At 42.1% G+C, this 25,360-nt stretch overlaps 6 protein-coding genes across 6 annotated transcripts; 2 read left to right on the forward strand and 4 right to left on the reverse strand.

Moving 5' to 3' along the window:
* Positions 1 to 401: 401 nt before the first annotated feature.
* Positions 402 to 5,063, forward strand: PG986_008813 (uncharacterized protein; the record flags this gene model as incomplete). Its single annotated transcript, XM_066845035.1, has 6 exons — positions 402 to 767; positions 1,145 to 1,290; positions 1,943 to 2,662; positions 2,750 to 2,863; positions 2,951 to 3,924; positions 4,015 to 5,063. 6 exons carry the CDS (start codon positions 402 to 404, stop codon positions 5,061 to 5,063), a joined length of 3,369 nt encoding a protein of 1,122 aa, XP_066697433.1.
* A 565-nt stretch (positions 5,064 to 5,628) lies between these two features.
* On the reverse strand, positions 5,629 to 5,835 carry PG986_008814 (uncharacterized protein; the record flags this gene model as incomplete). The annotated part of the gene is made up of 1 exon (XM_066845036.1): positions 5,629 to 5,835. The coding sequence occupies one exon, from the start codon at positions 5,833 to 5,835 to the stop codon at positions 5,629 to 5,631; it is 207 nt and encodes a 68-aa protein (XP_066697434.1).
* An 88-nt stretch (positions 5,836 to 5,923) lies between these two features.
* On the reverse strand, positions 5,924 to 6,815 carry PG986_008815 (uncharacterized protein; the record flags this gene model as incomplete). Its single annotated transcript, XM_066845037.1, has 2 exons — positions 5,924 to 6,377; positions 6,430 to 6,815. 2 exons carry the CDS (start codon positions 6,813 to 6,815, stop codon positions 5,924 to 5,926), a joined length of 840 nt encoding a protein of 279 aa, XP_066697435.1.
* Positions 6,816 to 7,748: 933 nt separating this feature from the next.
* Positions 7,749 to 8,258, reverse strand: PG986_008816 (uncharacterized protein; the record flags this gene model as incomplete). Its single annotated transcript, XM_066845038.1, has 2 exons — positions 7,749 to 7,974; positions 8,107 to 8,258. The coding sequence occupies 2 exons, from the start codon at positions 8,256 to 8,258 to the stop codon at positions 7,749 to 7,751; spliced, it is 378 nt and encodes a 125-aa protein (XP_066697436.1).
* A 170-nt stretch (positions 8,259 to 8,428) lies between these two features.
* On the forward strand, positions 8,429 to 9,718 carry PG986_008817 (uncharacterized protein; the record flags this gene model as incomplete). The annotated part of the gene is made up of 2 exons (XM_066845039.1): positions 8,429 to 8,438; positions 9,432 to 9,718. 2 exons carry the CDS (start codon positions 8,429 to 8,431, stop codon positions 9,716 to 9,718), a joined length of 297 nt encoding a protein of 98 aa, XP_066697437.1.
* Positions 9,719 to 10,655: 937 nt separating this feature from the next.
* PG986_008818 (uncharacterized protein) lies at positions 10,656 to 12,356 on the reverse strand (the record flags this gene model as incomplete). Its single annotated transcript, XM_066845040.1, has 1 exon — positions 10,656 to 12,356. One exon carries the CDS (start codon positions 12,354 to 12,356, stop codon positions 10,656 to 10,658), a length of 1,701 nt encoding a protein of 566 aa, XP_066697438.1.
* Between the last annotated feature and the right edge of the window lie 13,004 nt (positions 12,357 to 25,360).

The raw sequence follows: 25,360 nt of genomic DNA on the forward strand, positions 1-25,360 counted from the left end.
ATCGCCGCTTCTGCAGGAATAGGCTCGAGAGAATCATTCGGAAAAAAAGGGGGAGAGGCAATGAACTTGGTCTCATTGGCGTCAAGGGGGCTGTGTTACTTTTGGTTCCAGCGGCTGCGAAAGCCCGGTGCGATAAAACCCAAATGCGAGGCAGTTACGAGAGCTGTGAGCTTGTCTAGGTCCGTCTCAGACTGAAATTGCCTGCTTAGGTACATCTAGAAAGTCCCATTCTCTTCAAGCATGGTCCGATGTATCACGAATAGGTCTTTTCTCTCTGCCAATTGCTTCCTTCCAAGTACACGCTTGTTCTCCTACAGCTCTCCTACAGCCTACCTACTGCACCTGATCGAAAGACACCGCACAATACCGGACTCAAACACGGCATATGCGAAATATACAATATGAAGCAAGATCGGACCGAGCAGCACGTAGTCTGGGCTGCAGTGTGTCTGGTCATCGTCACCATCAACGCCTGGCCGGCATTCTTCATGGATGGCTCTCCACCTAGCGTGATCCAAGAGGCCGCTGCATGGCTCATACTCCTTACTGAAGCAATATATACGTTCTCCGCCATGGTAGGGACCGCAGACTCTACCTCCTTCCAGAACACACACAAACCTGCTTGCTGTGCTGTGGCCGGGTTCCTGGGCTTGGAGGCGGCCCTCCTTGTCCTGATGTTCTACGTACCTGCTCCGGCCCAAACGCATCCTCTCGTCATCAGCTTCTTCTCCTTCGGCTTCTTCTGGCTGGGATTTGGGTGGGAGATGGTATATGCGCCCATCACGAGGGCGATGGGGCGGGGTAAGAATGTTACCTCTCAACAGTGAAGCTCACATCGTATACTAGCACGATGGTCCGGCAGGGACTATAGACAGTGGTTTGGTTGAACGGGGAGAGGGCAGACTAGTAGGGGGACATGAACAGGACACCAGAGGAACCAAATCAGACCTCTTTCACCCCAAGAGCAATGAATGTGTCTCTTCGAGTGTTACTGTACTTGAGCCTTCATTGAATCCAACTGTATACGAACGTAGCAAGGTTGTTCATCCGGAGTCTTGCTGAAGTCACTGTGTTGCAGTGCGCAGCACTGCAATTGAAAGTCCGCTAGAAGAGACATCACTAAAGCAACTAAAACACAAATTAGGGTGCATATACGGGAGGTGCTTCAGGGAGTGAGAGGCACATCTTCAGGGGAGCTCCATGCCCCGCACAGGCACTGTTTCAACACCGCAGAACGACGCCAATCCTCTCCAGCGCCCTTCAACCAGATCAATACGAGCACACAGTTACGTATGTACGTTAGGTACACATGGACAAAACGTGCCTTCTTTTTTACTTTATATATATATATCGCTCGTACCTTCTCTCCATAAAATGCTCCTACATGTAGTAGGTTGGCCTACTTAGCAAGGGGAGCGACATGAGGGCGAGTACTTGCCATGAGCAATTATGTCGTGCCTGCCTTTGTGTCCCCAAGTTAGGCAGGCCAGCAACCAAACGCAATTTGGAGTGTATTCTAATGCCATTTTCCGCCTGCCGACTCATTGTACTGGTCGTATTAGGTTGCCTCAAACGTGCGGGCGAACCCAAGTAAGCCCTGAAAGGCCACTGAACCTGGGTAGCACAGCAACTCTGCACATAGCACGTCACTGAAACCCGAAGGCGGCCCATTCTCCATTGACTTGCACCAGAACCCCACTTTCATGACCCCTTCTAGGTTATATGGTGATCGGTATTGGCATCTCGACCCTCCAAAGCTCTCCCGCAACGACAGACGATGGCGCCCGGCAAATACCAGATCGCCAATTGGCTGCGTACGAGCAACCCCAATACCAAAGCTGTATTCCATTTGCCAAGGGTTCACTACCTTGAGCCAGGCAACGTTGAATGGATCTTCCAAGATGACCGATTCTATCAATGGAAAGTAACGAACGGCGACCAGCTGCTCTGGATCCAATGGTGCTCCTGGAACGGGTAAGACCATGCACTGTTCGAGGATCATCAGCCATATCAAGCGTCACTGCCGCTCGTCCGTGGATGCACCCAAGCCTATGCATGGAGTCGATTTTTATTTCGACTCCTCCGACAGGCAGAAGCAGAGCCTGCGTGCCCTACTAGAGTCCGTGGCAGTGAACCTGGTATACCAAAATGATGGTAAGCCCCCTTCCCACTGTGTCATTTCCTTCGAGCGGCCGTCTTGGAGGCAATACATCTACGAACCTTCGCTAAAGCATAGCACAGTTCTTTCTGAAACGGCCGCCTCCTTGTATAAGTCAAAAGACCATGGCCGTATCGCCCCATCACTCGAAGAGTTGTTTAAGGTCATCGCAGCCGAGGTTTCACGCACCGAAGTTACCTATCTGATCATTGACGCACTTAACGAGTGCCCAGAGCCAGAGCGAAAGGCCTTCTTTGACCAGTTCCTGCAGAGGATGCTCCAAGCCAACATCAAGATATTGATTACAAGCAGAAAGATCCGCGACATCGAACGCGCCATTGAGGCTGTCGACTCAAACGACATACGCATACATGACTCCATTGTTGATGCAGAGACAAAAGATGAAATCGCGATTCGCATTTCACAGTACAATGACGTCGCTTCACGGGACCCATATACCATGGCCGATGCGGTCGACGAGATTGTTGCAGGTGTGAAGGACACGTAAGTCAAGAAGCTTCATCCATCCCTCATATAATCTGCCCTCCCTTGGAGAATGATCGAATACATGGAAGCTGACGTAAGAGTTAGATTCCAATGGACGAGGTGCCCAATCGACTCTATGAAAACTGGAGATGTGCCTCTGCAGCTACCTGACATGCTCTGCGACTTCGGAATTGACATCAACAAGAATACTGAAGATACGTAAGTGGGATCATTCCATTGGTGCAGGACTCTGAGAGTCCCTTCTCTGTCTTTTACGCGTCTGAGAAAGTGCTAACCCTTTATAAGTCTCTGCATCGCCTTGCATGCTAGAAGGGTTGACGTTCTCGAGTATCTCGCCAAGAAGGGGCTTGATGTGAACCGACCGATGATCACTAGCGCGTGCCCCCAAGCAGGCAGCTCAGGCAGCGCTGGTATGACCCTGCTCCAGTGTGCAGCTGCCGAGGGCGATATCCCAATGACCAAGAAGGTTCTTGAACTCGGAACCAGAGTCGTTCCATCTGCCGGAGATAAGGGCAATGCTTTATACTATGCAATATTGTCTGGGAACCCCACTGTGGTTGAGTTGATGCTGGAGATGGGAGTCAAGGTCGACGACTCGATTAGAGACCACAGCATCCTTGTCCAGGCGATCAGAAACGGCTTGTATAGCCTAGTACGACGACTGATCAGCCTTGGAGCGTACGTCAACGTCCACGAGGAGGGGGAGAGCCCGCTCAGTGCTGCCTTTCGAGCTGGTCAAGAGGGCCTAGTCGGCCTGTTGAGATACCACGGAGCCATTTTCTCGGATATGGACTACGAGGTAGCGAAAGAAACTATCGAGAATGGGAGCCTAGAAGAGCTACGGACGCTCCTCGAATATGGGCTCGACCCCAACATGTGCAAGCATTATCACAATCCAAGACCGGTTTTCGAATTTTCTCCGGTCTACTACGCTGCCCAACACACCGATATCGCGGCTATCAAGTTATTAGTGCGTCACGGTGCAGATTTGGGCCGTGGTCAGTTCGCTGACGTTTTGGATGACGTTTGCCGGCGTGGCAACGCCGAAATGGCCATGTTCTTCCTGGACCACGGTGCTTCGGTCCACCTCGATCAAGCACTGGCTGCGGCCGTCGAGTTGAAGGGTAATGAGGCCATGGTGGAATCCATACTCGGCCGGGGCGCCATGCCTGGGGCAAGCGCAATGTGCTCTGCTGCCTCCATTGGGGATAAAGATATGATAGCCCGCTTGCTTGAGGCGGTGACGATACCAGACGATCGTAAAGAATGTCTCGGCGTTCTCCTGCAGGAGGCAGCCTGGTGAGCGAATCTTGACCTATGCACTTGGCTCATTGTAAAATATGGCGCAGACGTCAACTATTACGGAGGGCGCCTCGGAAGCCCTCTGCGAGCAGCCGTCAGCAGCATGACTGGAGGTTTGCGCCGAGAACCCGTCGTGGACTTGTTGCTCAAACATGGAGCCCAGGTCAACCCGCCAGAAGCGCGGCGGCATAGAGATAGGTACAGGTGTCAAGCGATGAGGAGGCAGTACGTGCGTCGCCAGAAGCGCGATATGGCTTTGATGTTTCCTTCGCCCCTGTACTTGGGCCTGCCAAAGTACTCGCACTCGGTTGACGATGCTGTGTCCATCACACGCAAACTCTTGGATCTCGGCGCGGACCCCAACCTCTGCGGTGGCGACCTTCATACACCACTGCAGAATGCGGCTGTTCACTGCCCGGCCATGCTTGGACCACTCCTGGACGAAGGGGCCGATGTCAATGTTATAGGCGGACGCATGGGCACTGCATTACACGCCGCCGCCTCGCGGAACGACATTGATTCCATCAAACTACTCCTCTCTCACGGCGCCGATGCGCGCATCGTGGCTGGTCGATACGGCACAGTACTGCAGGCGGCGGCTCTGTTCAAGTACCCAGAGGAAAACGGAAACAGCAACATCGACGAGCAAGCCGCGACCAACGAGGTCATGGATACCCTGTTAAAAGCGGGCGCGGACCCGCATCGCGGCAACACGGGCAAGTACGGCTCAGCTGTGCAGACAGCAGCCGTCAAAGGCAACCTCTTTGCGCTCAAATGGCTGGCGGCCACCGGGGCCAACATCCGCGCCAAGGGCGGCGTGTGGGGAACGCGCACCGCGCCGCGCACAAGCAGCATCGCGACCGGGAGGGGCGCGCCCTGCCGCCGCATCGGCACGTCATCAGCTGGCTCGAGGAGCATTACGGGAGCGACGGCTGGGAGGATTGGGTCAAGGGGCGCCCGGCGATTCAGATTATCAATGGGGTATCGACCATTTGGCATTCGCCTCGGGACCCTTATTATGAACATCCTGATTCTCGTTTCTTTTGGGGAAGAGAAGGTCTGGATTCAGCTGGACGCTGAGCCGGACTGTTATTGATTACCTTGTATTTCTGTTATCCCATCAGCAAAACACTTCGGGGTCTGGTCAGCCGCTTGCGGCGGTCTATTCTTACGGCATCTGTCACGCCTTCTAACATGATACTGGCGGATAAGCATTGTGTGAATTGTGAAAGGCCAGGCAAATGCATTATTAGTCGTAGCAGCAACGGCAGTGTCTCGATAGCTATTGTACACATTTATACGCCCTTCAAGAGTATCAGAAGCATACTCAGCTGCTTCCCATGTGGTATTATCCAGAGCATCATCTAAAGCATCATCTTCCCGAAACCTATCCTGAGCATCATGATCTCCAACCCACAGCGTTGAGTACCCAGGCGAAGCACCAATCACCATGTCGCAAGTATCCATCACCCATATCGTACGGCGTATTCCTACTATCAAACGCCACACTTTTCGCCCCCAAACACTGCAGCAAGATTAAAGATAATCAATTTTCCCAAAGCGAGTACTGCTGCAGAGTATCCAATGATCCCGGGCTCCTTCCTCCAAAAGTAATGACGAAGCCGCCAATGCAGGCTCATGCCATGATGCTACCCCGACTGCTAAGCCCTCCCAGCGCGTGGCCCATGAATGCACTCCTGGAGCTTCCTCCAGGCGGACTTTTTCTTCCTGTGGTGCGGCTGTTGGGACGGAGCTTCTGCAGGGTACATCTCCAGGAGCTGGTTCCAGTCACCCTGCGACAGCTCGGTGTTGAGCCGGGTATCCCTTCGCAGATTCGTCGTCTCCTCCTTGAACACGACCGCGTGCATGAGGGAGTGCCGGTCGTACGGCTCGGTCCTTCACCTATCGACGCCGGCGGGGCGGTACTCCCCCTCGATGGTTTCTTCGGGGTAGTTCTCATGCAGGTATTCCCAATCCCACTGTATCCCGCTCTCGGGGTGTCGCTTCTCCGGCCGGAGCCCCAGCGCGCGGCCGAAACATGCGCAGGACCGTGGCCTGCTCGTCGTCGGCGCTCAGGCCGGCGAGGTCCAGGGCCGTGGTGTCGTCGCGGTCGCGGACTTTGTCGTTGTCGCAGCCGAGGGCGCTGCGGCTGCCGGTGGTGGTGGTGCTGCCGAAGCGGACGCGGAGGTCTTGGGTGGCGTCGCTGCGGCTGCTGAGGAACTGGAAGTGGATGCCCATGGGGATGGCGTTGTAGTGCTCCTCCACGAGGCGCTTCACTAGGTTCTTCTCCTCGCTGTGGCGGCCGTTGCCGTTCATGAAGCGCACGTGCAGGACGCCTCGTTTGCTGGAATAGCGCCTGTCTGTCGGATACGTGGGGGAGGCAGACGGGAGCGGAGGAGGTCGATGAGGTCTGGGCGGAGGAGGGGGCGGTGTGGTAAGAGCCGCCACTCCAGATTGCCGACGGGCCGGTCGCGACGGATTCTCTGTAAGAGGGCGGGGAGTCGAGGGAAGGATCGGAACTGCTGGAGCCAGAGGAGGTAGAGCCAGAAGAGGTGGACTCAGTCGAGTCGGCACTAGAAGTAATGGCGCGCGAGGAAGTGGCGCTCGAAGATCCGGATGTGTTGTTGTTCGGCCCCCACGAGTACGTCTCGTGGGATGACAAGTCCAAAGTTTCCGCCGGGATGCTGTACCTCATGTTGATGGTGCGCATGTAGTTCCCCGATGTTGAAGAGGAGGCGGGCAGGATCGAGAGCGGCACGTTGATGTGGATGTCATCTCCAGTGGCTTGCCTTCCGCGGAGAGGGAAGCTGACCATGGCTTCGCGTGGGTTGTCGTTTCCGCGAGGCATCTTGGCTACTGTTGACGACTGGAAGGTAGAGGTTCTGTGGGTGGTTGTGTGAGAAGGCGGGATGCTGGGAATGCCGGAATGCAGACGCAAAAGAATGAAGAGAGGTAGAAACGATGAGAGACGATGAAAAATGAATAATGCTGTGTCGGAGCGATGTGGTGTGCCGAGCTGGTATAACACTCAAGCGACGAAGATGAGAGGGTGAAGAACAGAATGATTGCTGTACAAGCTGTGGACGGTTCATGATATCCAAGGAATGAGCAATGTCACTATGTTGATGGAAGCGAAGCGAAGAGATCGATATGAAAAAGCAAAAGGCTGCTGAGTCGGTCGAACTTCTATAATCTGCCCAGTCGAAGGGTGGACAGGATGGAGAGGGGAGGATAGATGGGAGGATGGATGGGAGGAAGGAATGAATTTATACACATAGACAAGTGGGGTGGGAAATTTGAATACAGAGCTTGAATTGAATGCAGGGGACGCATTGAATGCAGAGGGCGTGTTGAATACATCGTCGGGTTATGGTAGCTAGCTACCTTGTGGTTGGCAACGTTCCCCTTATCCCAGCCGCACCGCCGGTACAAGCGCCCTACACATCACCACCACCACCTTGATTATATCACAGGAACCCGCTGCACATGCCATACACCGTATGCTACACCACTAAGCTTGTCACCTTTTCCCCCTCTAAACGTGGCCGCCAGACCAAGGAGGGTTAATCAATCTTAAAGCGAAGAGATGCCACTGCTGCCTAAACTCCAAGAAACCCGCCCCCACCGATCGTCCCAGAACCCTTCCCCCAAAGGCATCGACGAAGCCGTGGCCGGTACCCCATGTCGTATCAGCGTCGGTTCTTGCTGTATCCCCGCCAGGTCCTATTGGCGTGGTTCCAGTCGGTGTGTCGGTCAGGTCGGTATCGTCGCAGCCGCTGTCTTAGAAATCGGAATCATCCGAGTCGGTCTCGTCAGAACGAGAAGGAGGGGCGCGGGACGAGCGAGTACCGGAAGAGCGATGCTTGGAGGAGCGAGTGCTAGACGAAGAGGCTGCTGCACTGGCAGAGGCAGAGGCGCCATTGGATGATGCAGCGGCGGCGCTGGATGAAGCAGAGGCAGCACCGGCTGAGGAAGAGCTGGCTGCCGCAACGGCGGAAGATGCAGAGCTAGAAGCGACAGAAACAGATGTAGAGGCACCGGATCCGGATTGAGATGCCTTTGCCGGACCCCATTTATATGTCTGGTGCGACTTCAGCTTCGTAGTGGACACAGGCGTCTTGTGCTTTGTTTAGATTGACCGTGTTCGTATACTGTCCGGGCGTCGAGGGGGAGCGATAATCGGGACGGTGGCTGGGATGATGAGGCTTATATCACCGCCTGCCACTTGCGTTCCACCATTGGGCATATGGGCCATGGCCCCAGAAGAGCCTTTCTTCTTATGACGAGCCATATTGTCTCTTATTGAGGACCGGTGAAGTAGAACTTGTGGGGTGCTTTCAAGAAGTCACTGCTGTGCCCAGCCAACTCAACGGGCGTAAAGGAAAATGGGGGAACAACAGGATTGGCGCGGTCCTCCGAGAGCGCTTGGTGACTAACGTCAAGAGACAGGCAATATCCTGAATGCCGACGAGTAAGAAGGAAAGAGATCGATGTAATGACAGTAAAGGTTGCTGTATTGGCCAGATTTATATAGTCTGCTATGGCAAAGAGGGAGAGAGGATGATTGAGAGAATGGGAAGAGGAGGGGAAATTTATACCCTGCAGACGTGGGGTAAAGGTATTAAATATAAAGTACAGATTGAATGTAAAAGAGGTATTGAATGCATCGACGGACTATGGCAAAAGTGGTTGGCATCATTCACCTATTCCAGCTACACCGCAGGAATACATTCCCTACGAACTACCACAACCACTGTAACTAAATGACAGAATTCCACCGCCAATACTATAAATACATCGTATTGCATCGCTACGCATACCATCATTTCCACCTCAAACACTGCAATAAAGCCATGTATAATTTATCATCGCAAAACGAGTAAGGCTGCCGGGCATCCCATAGTCTCGCCCCCGTTGATCATACCGGGGTCTTTCCTGCAAAAGTATTAATAAAGAAGCCGCCACCGCTGGCTTAGCTCGGATTGCCGATTTCGGGGCTTGCCGTACTCCCTCCACGCCTGCTTTATCTGATTCCAGTTGGCTGGTCTCTCATATGAGTTCGGGGTATAATACGAGGTGGCATATGATGAGTCGGTATAGGATGAGTCTGCAGCAGAAGAACTGACAGCAGAAGAACTGGTATCGCGAGAGGAAACATCCCAAGCATCGGTACCGCAAGGGTTGGTAATGCGAGAATACGTACTGGGGGGCCTGGTATCGCAATAGCTGGTACCGGTGGGACTAGTTTCGCAGGAACTGGCATCCCAAGAACTGGCACCGTAAGAGCTGGTGTCACAGGAACTGGTGGAGCTGCTGGCGAAGGTACTGGTATCGCAATAGCTGGTGTCGCAGGAACTGGCATCGCAGGAACTGGCATCCCAAGAGCTGGTTCCGATGGAATTGGTATCATAGAGACTGATACCGAAGGAAATGGTATCGTAAAGCTCTGAACTGCTCGAGCCAGACGAGTGGGACTCAGACGAGCAGGATCCATACGTACGAGAGTCGGACGTACAAGCGCCGGACGAACCAGACAACCAGGACGAACCAGACAGAACGGACGGACCAGACGAGTCAGACGAAACCGATGAACCAGAAGACCAGACGCTGGAAGAGGCTGCACTGGAAGAAGCAGCGCTAGAGGAGGCGGCACTGCTGGGCGACCCGGATTTGGTCTCAGATGCCTTTGGTGAACCCCACGAGTATGACTGGTGTGATGTCAAACCCATGGTGAGCGCAGGCGTGTCGTAAGTCCAGCCGACCTTGTGCGCATACTTTCCCGGCGTCGAGGGAGGGTGGTCCGGAACCGTGTTGGGGATGTGGATGTGTATGCCGTTGCCAACGACTTGAAATCCACCTGGATGACCACGAGGCATCTTGACGTCGTCTGGTGGTCGGAAAGTGAAACCCGTGGGTTTGATTCGTGAAGTGAGGAGCGTTGTGGCTTGCACGGATACAGGTGCAAATGGAACACAGAGGTCGAATCAGTGGAGGGGAGATGGTTTTACGTCGAGATGGATGTTGATGGAAGAAGCAAATAATAAACCAAACCAAAACGATGGGTGGAAAAGATGATGGTGGAAGCACAGAATGTGTTTTCTCGGGAACGATGAGCAAAACTTGTTATGTTGGACGAAGTCACATAGGCTACCAAGGGAATGTGGTCAGGATGGAGGTAGGAGAAAGAGTGGGAGGATGGGAGGGTGTGGGAGAAAGCAAAGAGAATAAATAAACTGGAGAGGTGGGGCAAACGTATTGAATACAGGGTACGTTGAATGCAGAGGATGTAGTGAATACATCGTCGGATTCTGGTAGCTAGCTAGGTACCTCGTGGTTCGCAGCATTCACCTACTCCAGCTGCAGGTACAAGCGCCCTACATGTCACCACCACCGTCATCATACTCCGGTATCACAGAGCATCCAACGCTCATATCATACCACCGTATCCCACACAGCCAATCCTGCCATCGCTCCTCCAAGTCTACCAAATTGGTCAAGTACGATCAATGTTCCACAGAGAGCGTTGCTGCAGACCGTCCCGGAGCACTTCTTCTGTGTATTCCGCCACCGGTACCCCATGTCGTATCACCAAACTCCTACTCTTACACCTTCCGATTTATACTGGGCATCTTAATGTCCGCTCATATTGCTGAAACCTATGTAATCTTACAACGTAGGGCGTCGTCCCCTAAGTCACTATCCACTGCATCAACTTCTGCTGGAACGAGGAAACTTTCTTCTTCCTGCCCTTGCTGTCGGTGTATTCCGTCGGATATTTGTAGGATTTGCCTCCGTACTTGATGCTACCTGTCCGCGTCGACTTGTTTGGTGGGCTTCTTTCCCTCAACGGGGGTCTGGTTTTTGGTACGGTCTCCGAAACCTTTGGCTTAGCCTTGTCATTTGCCTTTTTCGTCGTTGTTACTTTGGCCTTGTCCGTCGTCTTCCTCGTTGTCGTTGTCGTTGTTTTGGCCTTGTCGTGCGTCGTTTTGATTGTTGTTGTTGCTGTCTTCTCCGGCGGATACATGGCGATAAGCTGGTTCTTGTCACCTCGTGACAGAGCATTACTTCGCCCAATGGGGCTTTTCAGATTCTTTGCTTCCTTCGTCGTGATCGAGTAATGCATGATAGATTCTCTGTCGTAAGGCTCTGTTCTTCTCTTGTCGAAGCCGAACGGTAACCATTGCTCGGTGATATCGTCATCACCATACCCTTCCTCACGCAGCTGGCGACGACAGAAAACGAGGCCACTGTCCGGGTGCTGGTGTTCATGTCGGAGGCCCAGTACATGACCAAACTCGTGCAGGATGTTACCTACTTTATCCTCGGCGGTCTTTTTATTACCCAGATTCAGCTCCATAGTAGGCTCGTTAGGTTGCTGGTTCGCTTTACCCATGCCTATGTCGGCCCAAGATATACCCGAGTCGATGAACTTGATGCGGACGTTGGAGGGTCCGGTCTCGCGGGAAGAAAGGAAGCTGAAGCGGATCCGCATAGGGATGGCGTTGTAATTCTCCTTGACGACACTCCTGACTAGGGATTTCTGTTCGAGGGTACCGTTCAGAAACTGTACGGCAGGCTTGCGTTGCCTGCTTGGCCAGCGCTTGTCTTCCTTCCAGGGAAAACGGTCTGGGACGGGCTGCAAGTGGAGTGAAGGGCCAGAGCTGACCGAGCTAGATGAGCCAGGGCTCGATGAGCGAGAGCCAGTTGCTCCAGACGAGCTGGACAAACAAGACGAACGGGTGCTTGAAGACTTGGGGCCGGACGCGGTGGACGACTTTGTGCTTGGCTCGGGGGTACACTTTGCACCAGACGTGGTGGACGAATTCGTGCTGCAAGACTTGGGGACGGGAGAGGCGGGTGTAGTAGACAGCTTTGTTCCAGACGCGGTGGACGACTTGATACCAGAAGCCTTGATGCCGGACGTGATGGAAGACTTTGTGTTTGGTCTGCTGGATAACTTTGTGCTCGACGGCCCCTTGCTGGAAGACTCTGTGCTAGCCGGCTTGGTCTTGGACGACTTGGCGTTGGGCAACTTAGTGCTTGCTGACTTGGTAGTATTGGATAAATTTGTCTGGGACGTCTTGGTCTGCGACGACTGAGGTTGAGACGTCTTGGGTTGGGAAAGCTTGATGCTGGCAGACTTGGTGCTGCACAACAGTGAACTGGAAGAACTAGCGCCAGCAGAGCCATCGCTAGAATATTCGGATTCGGATGGGCCCCATATGTACGGCTGGTCTGTTGTTAGGTCTACAGTGTCCAAAGGTGTCTCATACTTCCAACTGACCGTCTGCGAATGAGTAATGCCGGATGCCGTTGTCCAGGGTTGCCAAACCGGATCCGGCATGCTGAGGTTCATTCCGCCGCCAGCGCATTTCTTCGCGCCAGCCATCGTGTTCTCGTCTGATAATGTAGAGCACTTCAAGCTTTAAGAAGCGCGAAATGTCGCAAATGCTATAGAGAAAGGCGAACGTCGATGAGTACAAAAAGAGGTCTATGGCTGTGGATGAAAAGGAAAGGATGCTTGGGCAACTTTGTGTTGAGCTAGGTGGGTTTGGCAAAGGAAAGGATAGAAGAAGAGAGGAATTGCGAGGTTGGTCAACCCCATATAACTTGCCAGGTTGATGTGGAAAAGATGGAAGTGGGAGAATGGGTAAGACAATAGAAGGTAATTTATGCACTGGAGAGGTAGAGTGATTTCGTTTGGGATCAGTAGAGCAGATCAGAGCACGCATTGAATGCCTCGCCAGATCACGGCAGGTAGAAACAGCAAAACAAGATCAGTAATTTCATATCCCAGAAACCACCTTGCCTGGACACGCACAACTCACATTTCCAACAGTGGTCGCGAGCAATCAGATTGTGGGCAATCCAGAAAGCCGTAGCAACCAACCAGTAGCAACATAGGAATCAGTTGGACCTAGGGACAGTCACCTAATGACCTCTGGACGATCCTCACAATAGCTACACAAAACCCAACGCCTAGTGCAAAGACACTAATTCGATGCGTTTCATTAGCACGAGAGAAGCACCAGGATTATCACTATCGCCCTGTGACGCTAGCCATTTGTTTAGTATACAAGATGTCGCGGTGCAAGGCTCGTCGGTACTCGCTGGGATGCAAGAAGTGTTGTCTACGGGGTATCACGTGAAACTAAGGCTACCCGATTTGGGCTGCACAAGGGGTGCTAACAGTTGATCTGATCAGCCAACCCCAGGCTTATGCGGGGGTCCCAAGATCATCAGTAAGGGCCTAACCTGATCAGGCAGTGCGTGCTGAACCTCCAGGTGAGCCAAGTGTAGAAAGTGCTGGTTAGCTAGGATGTCCCTGCAGATCAAGCCTTAATGGTGAATTAGGATGGTCAGCATGGGGCTTACAGGCGGCATACCTGTAGCAATCCGGAGGCGAGGCCCGTCGAGTAGGGCCAGTATGAAGTGCCACAGGTGCCTTTTACAAGGATGTATCACACTGCCTACCACAGCCGCAGCCACCACAGCACTATTTGGAGCCTCATGGCCCCCTCGATACAGGACAGCCGCAGACAACGAATATGAACCTAGCTAGAAAAACTCAATAAGCACAGCCACATACAGAACGACACACCGAACCAAGATCAAGTGCCTCGCGAAGTCAGTGCATACCGACAAGTAGATGCATCGACACAGGTATCGCAGCCGTTGCAGGGGGTGAATTCATGTCAAAGAGACGGATGATCCGGGGAAGCCGCTTTTTCTACCGTCATGACATACCCACCATTAAGAGACTTGGATGTTCAGGCACACAAGACGTTGTCCCCAGTACCTGCATACTATATGCAATCAAGGTCCCCAAGTGTGCGCAAGCTGAGGCCTTCTAGCTTGTCTCACTCGGAGAAAAGAAAAGAAAACGACACTTAGCCTAGCATAGCCAGGCTGAAGCCGGGGGCCCCTGTAAAGGCTGGCGGAATTATCACTTTTGCATTCAGCCGGGCGTCTTGGAGCCTGATCCAAAATTACTACGCTTGAGGGGTGGTGGCGGCACTCAGCCTTGCAGGATGAGGGCCAGCGGAAATACCCAATAAGATGCAACCCCTACTGGCTGCCCCCCCTCTGATTGACCCCTCCTGATTTCAGATAATTCTAGAGCCCCTAAGCAATAACAACAGTATATAAAAGGGTTAAATCTCACTCGTCTGCCAATTGAAGTAGATTAATCTCTTCCTCTTTTTTTCCTCTTTTTACCACCACTAATATAACTAAAAAAACACGCATTACGTAGGCGGTTTAGGCTATATTAGCCGGCGAAAGTATTAACCGTGCGGCTAAAGATTATAACGTTAATAAGGGTACCCTTTATAATCGATTTAAGGGTTAACCTTTAAAAAAAGAGAAGTATAAAACTTTTTAACTTTTTACCCTTACCGAAGAAACTTTTTTAATTAAATTGCTACGGCGCACCTTAGAATAGGCCTTTAGTAGCCTTATTAACTAGAGTGGGGCAAGGGCATGCGAGAGATAGCCCGAGCGCCACTTGATTTTTCCCTACCTATTTAAATAAGGAAATCGTCCCGGTAAGGCTAGACTTTTTCTTTTTTTCCTTATTTTTTTCGGTTTTTTATAATAAAGTAATAATTTATAGCTTTACTTTCTAAATTATTATAATTATAATATTACCGAAAAAGATTTAATTTATTAAGCCTAAGAAAGCTTTACGAATATTTTACTTTTTTAGAAATTAAAACCTAGATTAACTTTAATTAAATAAAGTAATTAATTAAAATAGCCGCCGGTTTAAAAAAGCGCGATACGCGCGTAGAATAAGCTCGTAAATCGGTGCGTTTTAATATCGATAATATTAACCGCTTTTTCGCGAGCTTAAAAAAGCGTGCCGCGCGAAATTCTTTATTAATTAAACGCGTATTTTTTGTTTACCTTAACGTAAGCCCGATAAACGTAAGTAATTAAAGCGTTATTACCGGGCGTAAAAGCGAGGATTTACTATTCGATATTAAAAGCGACTTAGAATAAAAAGTTACCGCCCCCGAATTATCTTACTAATTATATTAAATCGAGGTTAAACTTAAATTACGAGCGTTTTTTTTTCCGATAATTTCTTTAATATTATAAACGAAAATGTCGAGAAAAAAATTAAATGATTAACTACTATATATAATCCCTACTATAATACTCCCGCGATACCTTTCGCAGTTTTTATCGAAACCGCGAAAACTTAATAGCTTAAACGCGAAAGCTTAATCGTCGAAAAACATTTTAATAAAATATACAAAGAAAACCCGACCGCCATTTAAAAAGAGTTTAAGCTACGAATCTTCCTTATAATAAACTTTAAAAACTAAGCCTTTAACTTAATAAAGATCTCTAAAAACTTTAATACTAGCTTAAAAGAAAGCTATATATAAACTGCCGTCCTCGGCGAAAAAAACTTAAATAATAACGCTAACTAAAAAAATAGTTAAAATAAAGGACTAAATAAAAACGGTAAGCTTACTGAGAAAGAGAAAAACCTTATACTAATCGTCGTAAAGAAAAACGAGGAAATTTAATAATTAAATTAATATATCGTTAATCTCTTAATTCGAAACCGAGGAGTCTCGGTTTAAATAAAAAAGGACGACCCGTACCGGCGTTACGTTATTTAATAGTTTTAAGCGAAATATTAAAATATTCGACCCCCCTTTATTTATTAATAAAAAGGATTTTAAAGTTAAGTTTAATTACTAGTTTATAACTTTAAAGAGTCAATTAAAAACGAATATTAATTATTACTTTACCGATAAAAATAAATATACCTATATTATTAACCGGATTAACGGTAAAGCCGTTAAAAACTTATACCTTTTCGTTATTAATAAATAAAATAACCCTTTAATTAAAACTTTTAAAGACCTCCTAAATTACTTATATAAATAGTATTATAACCTTAACGTTTACGAAAAAGCCCGTAAAACTTTTCGAAACTTAACTATAAAACTTAATAATAGCTTTTAAACCTTTCGACTCGAGTTTATTAAGCTAGCCGAACACGCCCGCGTTAAAAAAATAACTATAAACGAAAATTTAATAATAAATTACCCGCCCGATTAAACGAAAAAGTAATTACTGATTATTATAACGACGATATTTCGTTTAATAAGTTTTATTTTATTATTCTCCGATATAACTATTAATAAAATCGTAATTATATTTAACGTAACGGCGTAAAAAAAAATAACGCTAGAATTACTAAAAAAAGTGCTAAACAAAACACTGCCCTTAAAACTAGTTCCGCCGGTAGCTCCGCTGCCGAATTATTTAAACAGACCGATATTTCCCGTCGTATCCCTGCCGTTAAAATAAAGGAGTTTTTAATTAAAAAAACATGTTTTAATTATAAAAAAACCGAATATTTCTCCCGGAACTATCTTAATAAAAAAACCCTCGACTAATAACGTACTAAGCGAGTTAGCGGATTAATAGCTTTAATAAAATATAATTTTATTAATCTTAAATTAATCGTTTCGTTTAACTCTACCCGTTTAAAAAAGATTCCGATAACTCGGAAAATTAAATACCCTAAAAAATCTTAATTCCCTCCTAGGAATATTATCCAAGCTAAATATATAAAATATACTTTTTAATTTTTCATAAACTTACCTTAAAGGGGACCCTCTTATTTTTACCTATATTATAATAAGTAATAGATTATTTATTACTATTATTAATATACTCGCGAATATAAGAGCTAACGGAAAACTGTTTATAAGCGTAAAATTAGCTCGTAAAGTAATAAAACGATTAAACCCTCGATAATTAACTAAGTTTTAACCTAAAATTATCGGAAAATACGACGGCAAATCCTTTTAATTAATTAATATCGCTTTCTTTTTAAACTTTAAAACATAAAAATATAAAACACCTCTTATACCTTTTTTTATAATTAATATAAAGTACGACCTTATTATCGAATAAAAATAGTTTAAAAAATACGATATGATAATAAACTATCGGAGAAAGCGGCTAATTTTTTTAAAAGACTAATAAAAAGCCTAAACCCGAAATATCGATATTACGGAGGCAGGACAGCTTTTAAAGAAACCCGAGTATAATTAAAACGTTACTTAGAAATAAAAAATATCTATCGAAAATAAACGAAAACGGAATAGAGCTTTTTTTTTTTAAAGCCCTAATTTAATTACCGATAGCCTACTATAATAAATAAACCGGAAACCCCGAGCGATAACTCGTCCCTAAATTAATTTAAAGAATCGGAAACAGTTTCGTAAATTACTATAAAAATAATCCGATAACGTATTAAACAGTTTACTAAGGAATAAAAAACGGACAGTTAAAATTAAATAATAAAGGGACTAATACTACCCCGCTACGTTATATTAAAACCGCCTCCGAAAAACCGGTTTAAAAATCCCGAGATCTTTAAAATAAACCGCTAACTCGATAAATTATTACCTTCGCGCCTAACTAAAAAACCTTTACCTAAAAGGGGTTATCCCCCGAAAAACCTTCCTTACAGGTTAAAACGAAACGGCGTAGAATAATATAAATTAAAGCCCGTCGAAATATAAACTTTAAACGTAAACGGATTTTTTAGCGATATTAATTCCGATATTACAAAAATCGTATACTTAAACAATATTAACTAAATTATTAACCTTAAAAGCGACTTTTTATTAAACAACGAAGAAATCTTAAAATAAAAAGTTAAAAAAGCTATACCCCTTAATTATTATAAATATTACGATATTTTTAATAAAACTTAATTTAACGTTATTACGCCGTACCGGGGAAACGTAAACAATTATCGAATAAACTTAAAAAGAAAGCCCCGAAAATTTAAAGTTTAGCTTATTTTATAAAATATTCCTCGAAAAACTTAAAGTTTATAAAGAATACGTTACCGCCGCTTTAAAAAAGGGTTTTATTGTTAATAGTATTATTTTATAAATAGCGCTTATTTTGTTTATACGAAAAATTAATAAAGGACTCCGTTTTTATATTAATTATTATAAACTAAATATATTTACTAAAAAAGACCGGTATCCGTTATTATTAATTAACGAAACCCTTAATAAAATAATTAAGGCTAAAATATATATTAAAATCGATATCCGCTAAATAGTTTATAAGATTCGCATAAAACTTTAAGATTAAGATTTAACGATATTTCGGACTAAGTATAAATCTTTTAAATACTAAGTTTTTCCTTTTAAACTTACTAATAACCCCGTAACGTTTTAACGGTTTATTAACGAAATCCTAATAAAGTACTTAGATTTATTTTATAACGTTTACCTCGACGATATCTTAATTTATTCGGAAAGCGAGGAAAAATACGTAGAATATATTAAAAAAGTATTATAAAAACTAAGGGAAATAAGTCTTTAAACTAATATAAAAAAATACGAATTTTACGTTATTAAGACTAAATACCTCGGCTTTATAATAGGTATAAACGACGTAGAAGTCGACCCCGAAAAGATTAGGGCCGTTAAAGACTAGGACGCTTTTACTAATATTAAAACCGTTTAATCCTTTTTTAGATTCTATAATTATTACCGACGCTTTATGTACGAATATAGCCGTATTATTAAACCTTTAACGAATTTAATTAAAAAAAGTTTTACTTTCGCATAAACTAACGAATATTAAAAGGTATTGGAAAAGCTAAAGAAATTACTTTTAAAAGCGCCCGTGTTAATACACTTTTTTTACGATAAAGAAACCCGAGTCGAGACCGATATATCGAATAGTATTTTAGCTAGCGTCCTGCTTTAAAAAGAAGAACTTAACGATAAATAGTATCCCGTATATTTTTACTTCGAAACGATATAAAGAGCTAAGTATAACTATCCTATTTAAAATAAAAAAATACTGGTAATAGTAAAAACGTTTAAATATTAAAAAACGAAACTAATAAGATTATAACGATTTTAACTATTTCTCGTGATTATTAATTACGAAGCACTTTAATATTTCGATACTAAACGACTATTTAACGTAAAATAAACGGCTTAGGCCGATACGTTATTATAATATAATTTTATAATCACTTATAAACCGGGGAAAAAAAACGTCCTCGTTAACGTACTTTTTAAAAAAGCGGGTGATTTTAAAACTTAAAAAAATAAGAAAAACGCTTAACAAATTATGGCCCTGTTTAAATTAGCCTCTTTAAACGTTATCTAAGCTTTAAAGGAAGCGCGTTACCCGATTAAAAAAAAGCGAGCTCTTAATTATACTTAATCGAAGAGTTACCCGAACGCTTTAAATATAAACTTACCGATACTTTTTTATACGAAAATATTATATATCCGGGGTTAGAAATATATAAATAAAAAGCCCGAGAAAATAAACTATAAAAATAAACCATTAATAAACGGTTTATTTTATTTTAAAACCGCTTTATTATGCCCGATAAAGGTAACTTTCGAACCCGTGTAATCGATAAGGTTTACTCTCGAACTTTTATAGTATACCTAGAAAAAAATAAAACTAAGCGGTTAGTATAAACAAAATACTAGTGGCCAGGAATAAGTAAAAATTACGATATATTTATAACTAATTATATAAAATGTAGGCCGAGTAAAGTTCCCCGCGATAAAACACTAAGCCTTTTATACCCATTATTAATTTTATTACGACCTTAAGACGTTATCGCGGTAAACTTAAAATAATACTTAAAAATAAAAAAGAGAACGATAATATTATACTAATAATCGATAAATTAAGGAAACGAATAGAAAACATCGCTTACCGAATAATTATTACCGTAATCGAAATAGCTCGACTATATTATAAAAAACTATACCGGACGTATAATTACCTTTTAATAGTAACCTTAAACCGAAAACCGTAATTTACCTCCGCCTTTATAAATAAGGTATTAAAAATCCTAAAAATTAAGTAAAAACTATCCTCGGTGTAACGAACGGCTATCGGGGTTTAAAAGAAACCTCGTAAACGTGCTGGGTTTATGTTAACTAAGACGAGAAAGTACTTAAACGTGTAAAAAACCCGGTTTTTTAATATAATAGTAATATTTTAACTTAATCGTAAGGTTTAGCGTAAAAATATAATAAGTCCGTTAAGGTAATATACCTTATTAATGGGTTAAATTAATACTTAAATTAATCGTTAAAGTAAAAAGTGTTTATATAAAATATATAAGAAAGGTTCGTAGTTTATATATTTAATTTCTCTTTTATTAATTCTTAGATTACGCTAAATATTCGCGATCCGATATATTTAGTTTTTTTTAGATTATGTCGAATATTTACGATTTAATATATTTATACCCTAGCTGAATTATATTAAATATTTATAATTTAACATATTTATATTTTATTTTTACGTGACCTCCGATAGTTATTTTATTTAATCTATTTATCCCGTACTAGTTATTCGTTACCGGCTATTTAATATTATCGTCGTTATTTTATCCTGGGCGTATTAGTTAATAACGGTTATCGTTAATAGGTTTATTATCGTAAGCGGGGCGTTAGCGCTAACCGGTGGGTTTAACTATTATCGAGTTTAGGTGTATTTCGAGGTATTGTAGGCTCGTGCTATAAGTAGGGTTTTAATTATATAGTTAAGTTAAGTTATAACACTATTTCCCTTTTTTTATTTACTTTATTCTTAAAACGGTTTAGTAATATAAGTACTTTAAGAAGTTTTTATTAGTTTTTCCGGGATTTTTTATAAGTTCTTTTTTTTTTTTTTTTTATTATAATATATACTTATTATGTTTAATCGTATTAAAAAACGTAAGTCGCGTTTTAAAAAAACTAAGTAACGTAATACTTTTTTGTTTACTATTTTATAATATTTTATTATTATGCCGTTATGTTTTTATTACGAAAGCCGTGGGTTTTTTTTTACGAGGTTTCGGTATAAAACTCGTTCCGTTATGCGGAGTGCGTTCGTTAAAGTCGTTTTCGTTACGATGTTTAAAACGTTACTTTTACCGAGTTACGAAAAATTGCCGAGTAATATTAAAAGTTAAAAAACGAGCTTTAAGCTACGGAAAAAAGGGTTTTTCGCTTTAGAAAATAAAAAAAACTCTAGTTCGAAAAAATAATACGGGCGGTTCGCCGCGGTATCGATAGTGTTAAAAAGTTCGAGCGCGTAGAGCGCGAAAAAGTTAAAGAAAAAACCCGTCGTAAAGCTATAATTAAGTCGGTTTCGGGAAAGGCTTCGATATTACCTTTTAATTTTTTTTCGATTAAAACGGCGTATACCCGGACGTTCCGTTAAAGCTTTCGTTATTAGCTAAGTTTAGGCTTATTTTTTAAATTATTAAAGTTCCCGAGCAGCGTTTTCTAGGTGTTTTTTAAGTTTCTAGGTGTTATCTTTTAGTGAGTAACTTTTTTAATAAATAAGGTATTTTTAGCTTCGTTCGATTCGTTTTTTATTAAGGATCCTTTTAATCTCGTATTCGTACTAATTTATTTCGACTTTTAGCCGTGTTTCGATTATAGCGTTTATTAGCGCTAATTCGAGTAATAAAATATAAAAGATAAGGTGTATCCGTATTATTTTAAGTAGCGATAATCGATAATTAGTTTTTAAAATAACTTCTACGATTTTAAATGGTTCGATTTTTTTAAAGTCTAGTTTATCGCTAAGTCGTTTAGTTTTAATATTTCGCCGTAAAAGGTAAACTTTTTCCCTTTTTCTTAGGATAGGTCCCTTTTATTTTTTTTTGTCGGCGTATTTCTTTATTCGATTTTAAAGAAAAGTGAGGTTTTTTTATAACGATGTTTAAAATTGTTTTAGTTTTTCGATTTAAATGGTCGCTATCGGTGTTAACTCTTTTTTTAGCGGTGTTCGAGTAATGTCGGGGTTAAATTCGTAGTTCGTTTTAAAGGGTAATATATGCGTAGTTTCGTTGTTTATATTATTATATATAAATTATATTAAGGGTAATAACCGTACTTAGTCGTTTTATTTATAGTTAACGTAATATTATAGATATTATTTTAGTGTTTAGTTTATACGCTCGGTTTAGCCGTCGGTTTACGAGTGGTAGGCTATAGATAATTTATGCTTAATTTTAAGTTATGCTATAAGGGATTTTTAAAATTTAGTAGTGAATAATTTATTTCGATCGGAAATGATCGTTTCCGGTAATTTATATTAGTTAATAAGGGTTTTAAGGAAAGTGTACGCTAAGTTATCCGTGTTATTTACTTTTTTATAAGGTAAGAAGTAAGTGTATTTAGTGAGCTTATTAGTAATTATTAGTATATTATTATATTTAACCTTAGTTAATAGTTTTTCGAATGGTAGTAACTTAACGATAAAGTCTAGTGCGATTATTTTTTAAGCTTTATTTAGGGGTAGTATAGGTTATAATTCTTTATATGATTAATGTCGTGCGGCCTTAGTTTTATTATAAAAGTCGTATTCGTTAATTATTTTAACTACTCGTTCCTTGAGATTTTTATAATTAAATTACCTGTTAATTCGTTTTTAAGTTTTAAAGATTCTTTAGTGTTTATAAGCGGGGTGTGCATAGAATTTTTTAATAAACTTATTTTAGTACCGCTCGGGGATATCGATTTTTCCGTGGTAGTATTTAAGTTTATTTTAACCTAGGAAATCTATGTTTTTAAGGGTGTATTCTTTAAATTTTTTAATTTATTTTTTATAAAACTATACCCTATGGGTGGCTTAAATATATCGGGATAGTATTAGGTTTCTATTTTTATCGTGTGTGAGAATCGTGCGCGTTTTTAATGGCACGTTTTATTAATAGTCCGGTTACCGGCTCAAGGCGTCGGCCCTTTCGTTTTTACTACCTTTTCGGTAGATAATAACGAAGTTAAATTCCGATAGGAATTTTAATTATCGTATTTATCGTTTATTTAGCTCTTTATTAATAGTAAACGTAGTGAGGTTTTTATGATCCGTGTAGATTTTTATTAGTTTCGTGGTATTACTTAAGTAGTGTTTTTATTCCTCGAAGGCTTTAATAATAGCTATTAATTTTTTATCGTGGATTTAATAGTTAAGTTTTAATTTATTTAGTTTTTTTAAAAAGAATACGACGAGGTGCGACTTCCCGTTATTGTTTCGTTAATTTAACTGTTTTCCGATCGTATAATTTAATACGTCGGTTTTTATTTCGAAAGGTTTTCCGGGATTTACTACGCGAAGTACTAGTTCGCTAAGGATTTTATCCTTAATAGTTTAAAAGGCCGATTTTTTCTTGTCGGTTTATTAGAATAGCTCGTTTTTCCGTGTTAAGTATATAAGAGATATCGTTATCCTATTAAATCTAGGGATAAAAATCCGGTAATAATTAATTAATCCTAAGAAGGATTTAATTTCTGTAGCGTTTATAGGCCTAGGCTATTTTTATATTATTAATATTTTAAAGGGTTTTATTCGGATTTCTCTTAAGGATACCACGTATTTTATAAAGGTGATTAATTTTTTATGAAACTCGCTCTTTTTTAAGTTAATTAAGAGTTTAACGTTTTATAGTTTTTAAAGTATTAGTTTAACGTGTTCCTTATATTGTTTCTCGTTTTCCGAGTAAATAAAGATATTATTTAAATAAACTACTACGAACTTATCGAGGTATTCTCGTAGAATATAATTAATTATACTTTAAAAACTCGTAGGCGTATTAATAAGTTTAAATAGTATAGCTTAGTACTCGAAATATTTATATTTAATTCGAAATGCCGTTTTCTACTCTTTTCTTTTTTTAATGCGGATTAGGTTATACGCGTTAAGTAGGTTAAATACTGTGAAAATGACTACTTTATAGAGTTTATCGCGTAGGTCGCTAATTAAGGGAAGTGAATATCGGTTTTTAATAGTAATTTCGTTAAGTTTCCGGTAATTAATATATAACCTTTATTTTTTTATTCCGTCTTTGCTTTTTTTAGGGATAAATAAAATAAGGTATTTTATTAATAAGGTAAATAGTCGTATTATACTTTTCTCGAGGCTTTTAATAATATATTTTTTAAGTATTTATTCGTGTTTTTAATTAAGCTTATATATCGGTATAAACTATAGTTCTTTCCCCTTTTTAAGGGGTATTTCGTAATTCCACCGTGTATAAAGCGGTAAACCTGTTTTTAGCTTTTTATTAAAAAAGTCTTTAAACTGCCGGTACTTTTTTAGTATAATTATTATAACGTTTAGTTTAGGTTCTTTAATAATAATATATACTCGAAGTACCTTAAGTTTATTTAAGGGTCCTTTTTTAAAACGCTGCTTAGCGGCTAAGCCTTTTTTAATATATTTTATTAAAGTTAGCCTGTTTTTTAATTAATTTTAAGATTGTTTACCCGTAACTAGGGTATTTTTAAAATTATGTTATATTTTAATACTTTCGTAATATTACACGTGATTCGTTTATAACGTTTTTTAATGTTAACCGAAAAGTTCGCGATTTCTTTTTATACTTTTCTATTTTCGTAGGTTATAAGTCTTATTAACGGTCTTAAGTCGGTATAGGGCGTTTTTTTCTTGCTAGTTTAATTTTAAGCTATTAATGATTCGTGGTGAGATATAGTTTCCTTGCGCTCCGCTGTCGAGTAATGCTTTAATAATGACTTTTTTAACGTTTATTATTAATATAATATACTTATAAATGTTTCGTTTATCCGTTATATAGTATAAGGACTTATTTTATCCCGCCTAGTATTATCCTTTTATATTCGGCGGTATTTATTTCTCGATTATTATTAAAATTTAACTCGTTTTTCCGCTAGTTTTTAATGTTGTTAAATTTACCCGTATAGCGTAGTTCGCTTATAAGTAAGGGGTAATATAGTAAATTTAATTATTATAGCTAATTTACGTACCTAAGATTCGGGTTCCTCGATAAACCTTAATTTCGTTTATAATCCTTCGGGGTTATTTCCCCGTTTTTATTAAATTAGGATTATTTCGCTATTATTATTAACGCGGTTATTAACGATATTAGTTACGCGGAATAGCCGTTTATTCGTATTTCGAAACGCTTTATTTCGTAATTTTTCGTCCTTTTAAGGGCGTTAATCGTAAGTTTCGCGGACGTTAATCGTAATAACGGGTCGTTATTCTTGTAGTATTTATAGTTATTTTAAGGCTTTAAACTTTTTTTATGTATAGTCGAGGTATCGATTTTCGTTATATATAATTTAGTATTACCTTTTTAAGTAATATTCTTTTAGCCACCGGGGGTTTTTTTATATTAATAGGTACGTTTAACGTAGATTAGGAACGGTGGTTTTAATTTTTTCGATTATGTAATCGAGGTGTAGTCGTATAATAAGTTTTTTACCGATTCGCCGGGGAAATTAATCGTTCTTTAATTTCTTCGCGAAATGTTTTATATAAGCGTTATGTACGTAAGAAATCTATAATAGGGTAAAATAAGCTTTATAAGTAAGA

Source organism: Apiospora aurea, assembly GCF_038362705.1.
Source record: "Apiospora aurea strain CBS 24483 chromosome Unknown utg000006l_segment0_segment0, whole genome shotgun sequence".
Classification (NCBI taxonomy): domain Eukaryota; kingdom Fungi; phylum Ascomycota; class Sordariomycetes; order Amphisphaeriales; family Apiosporaceae; genus Apiospora; species Apiospora aurea.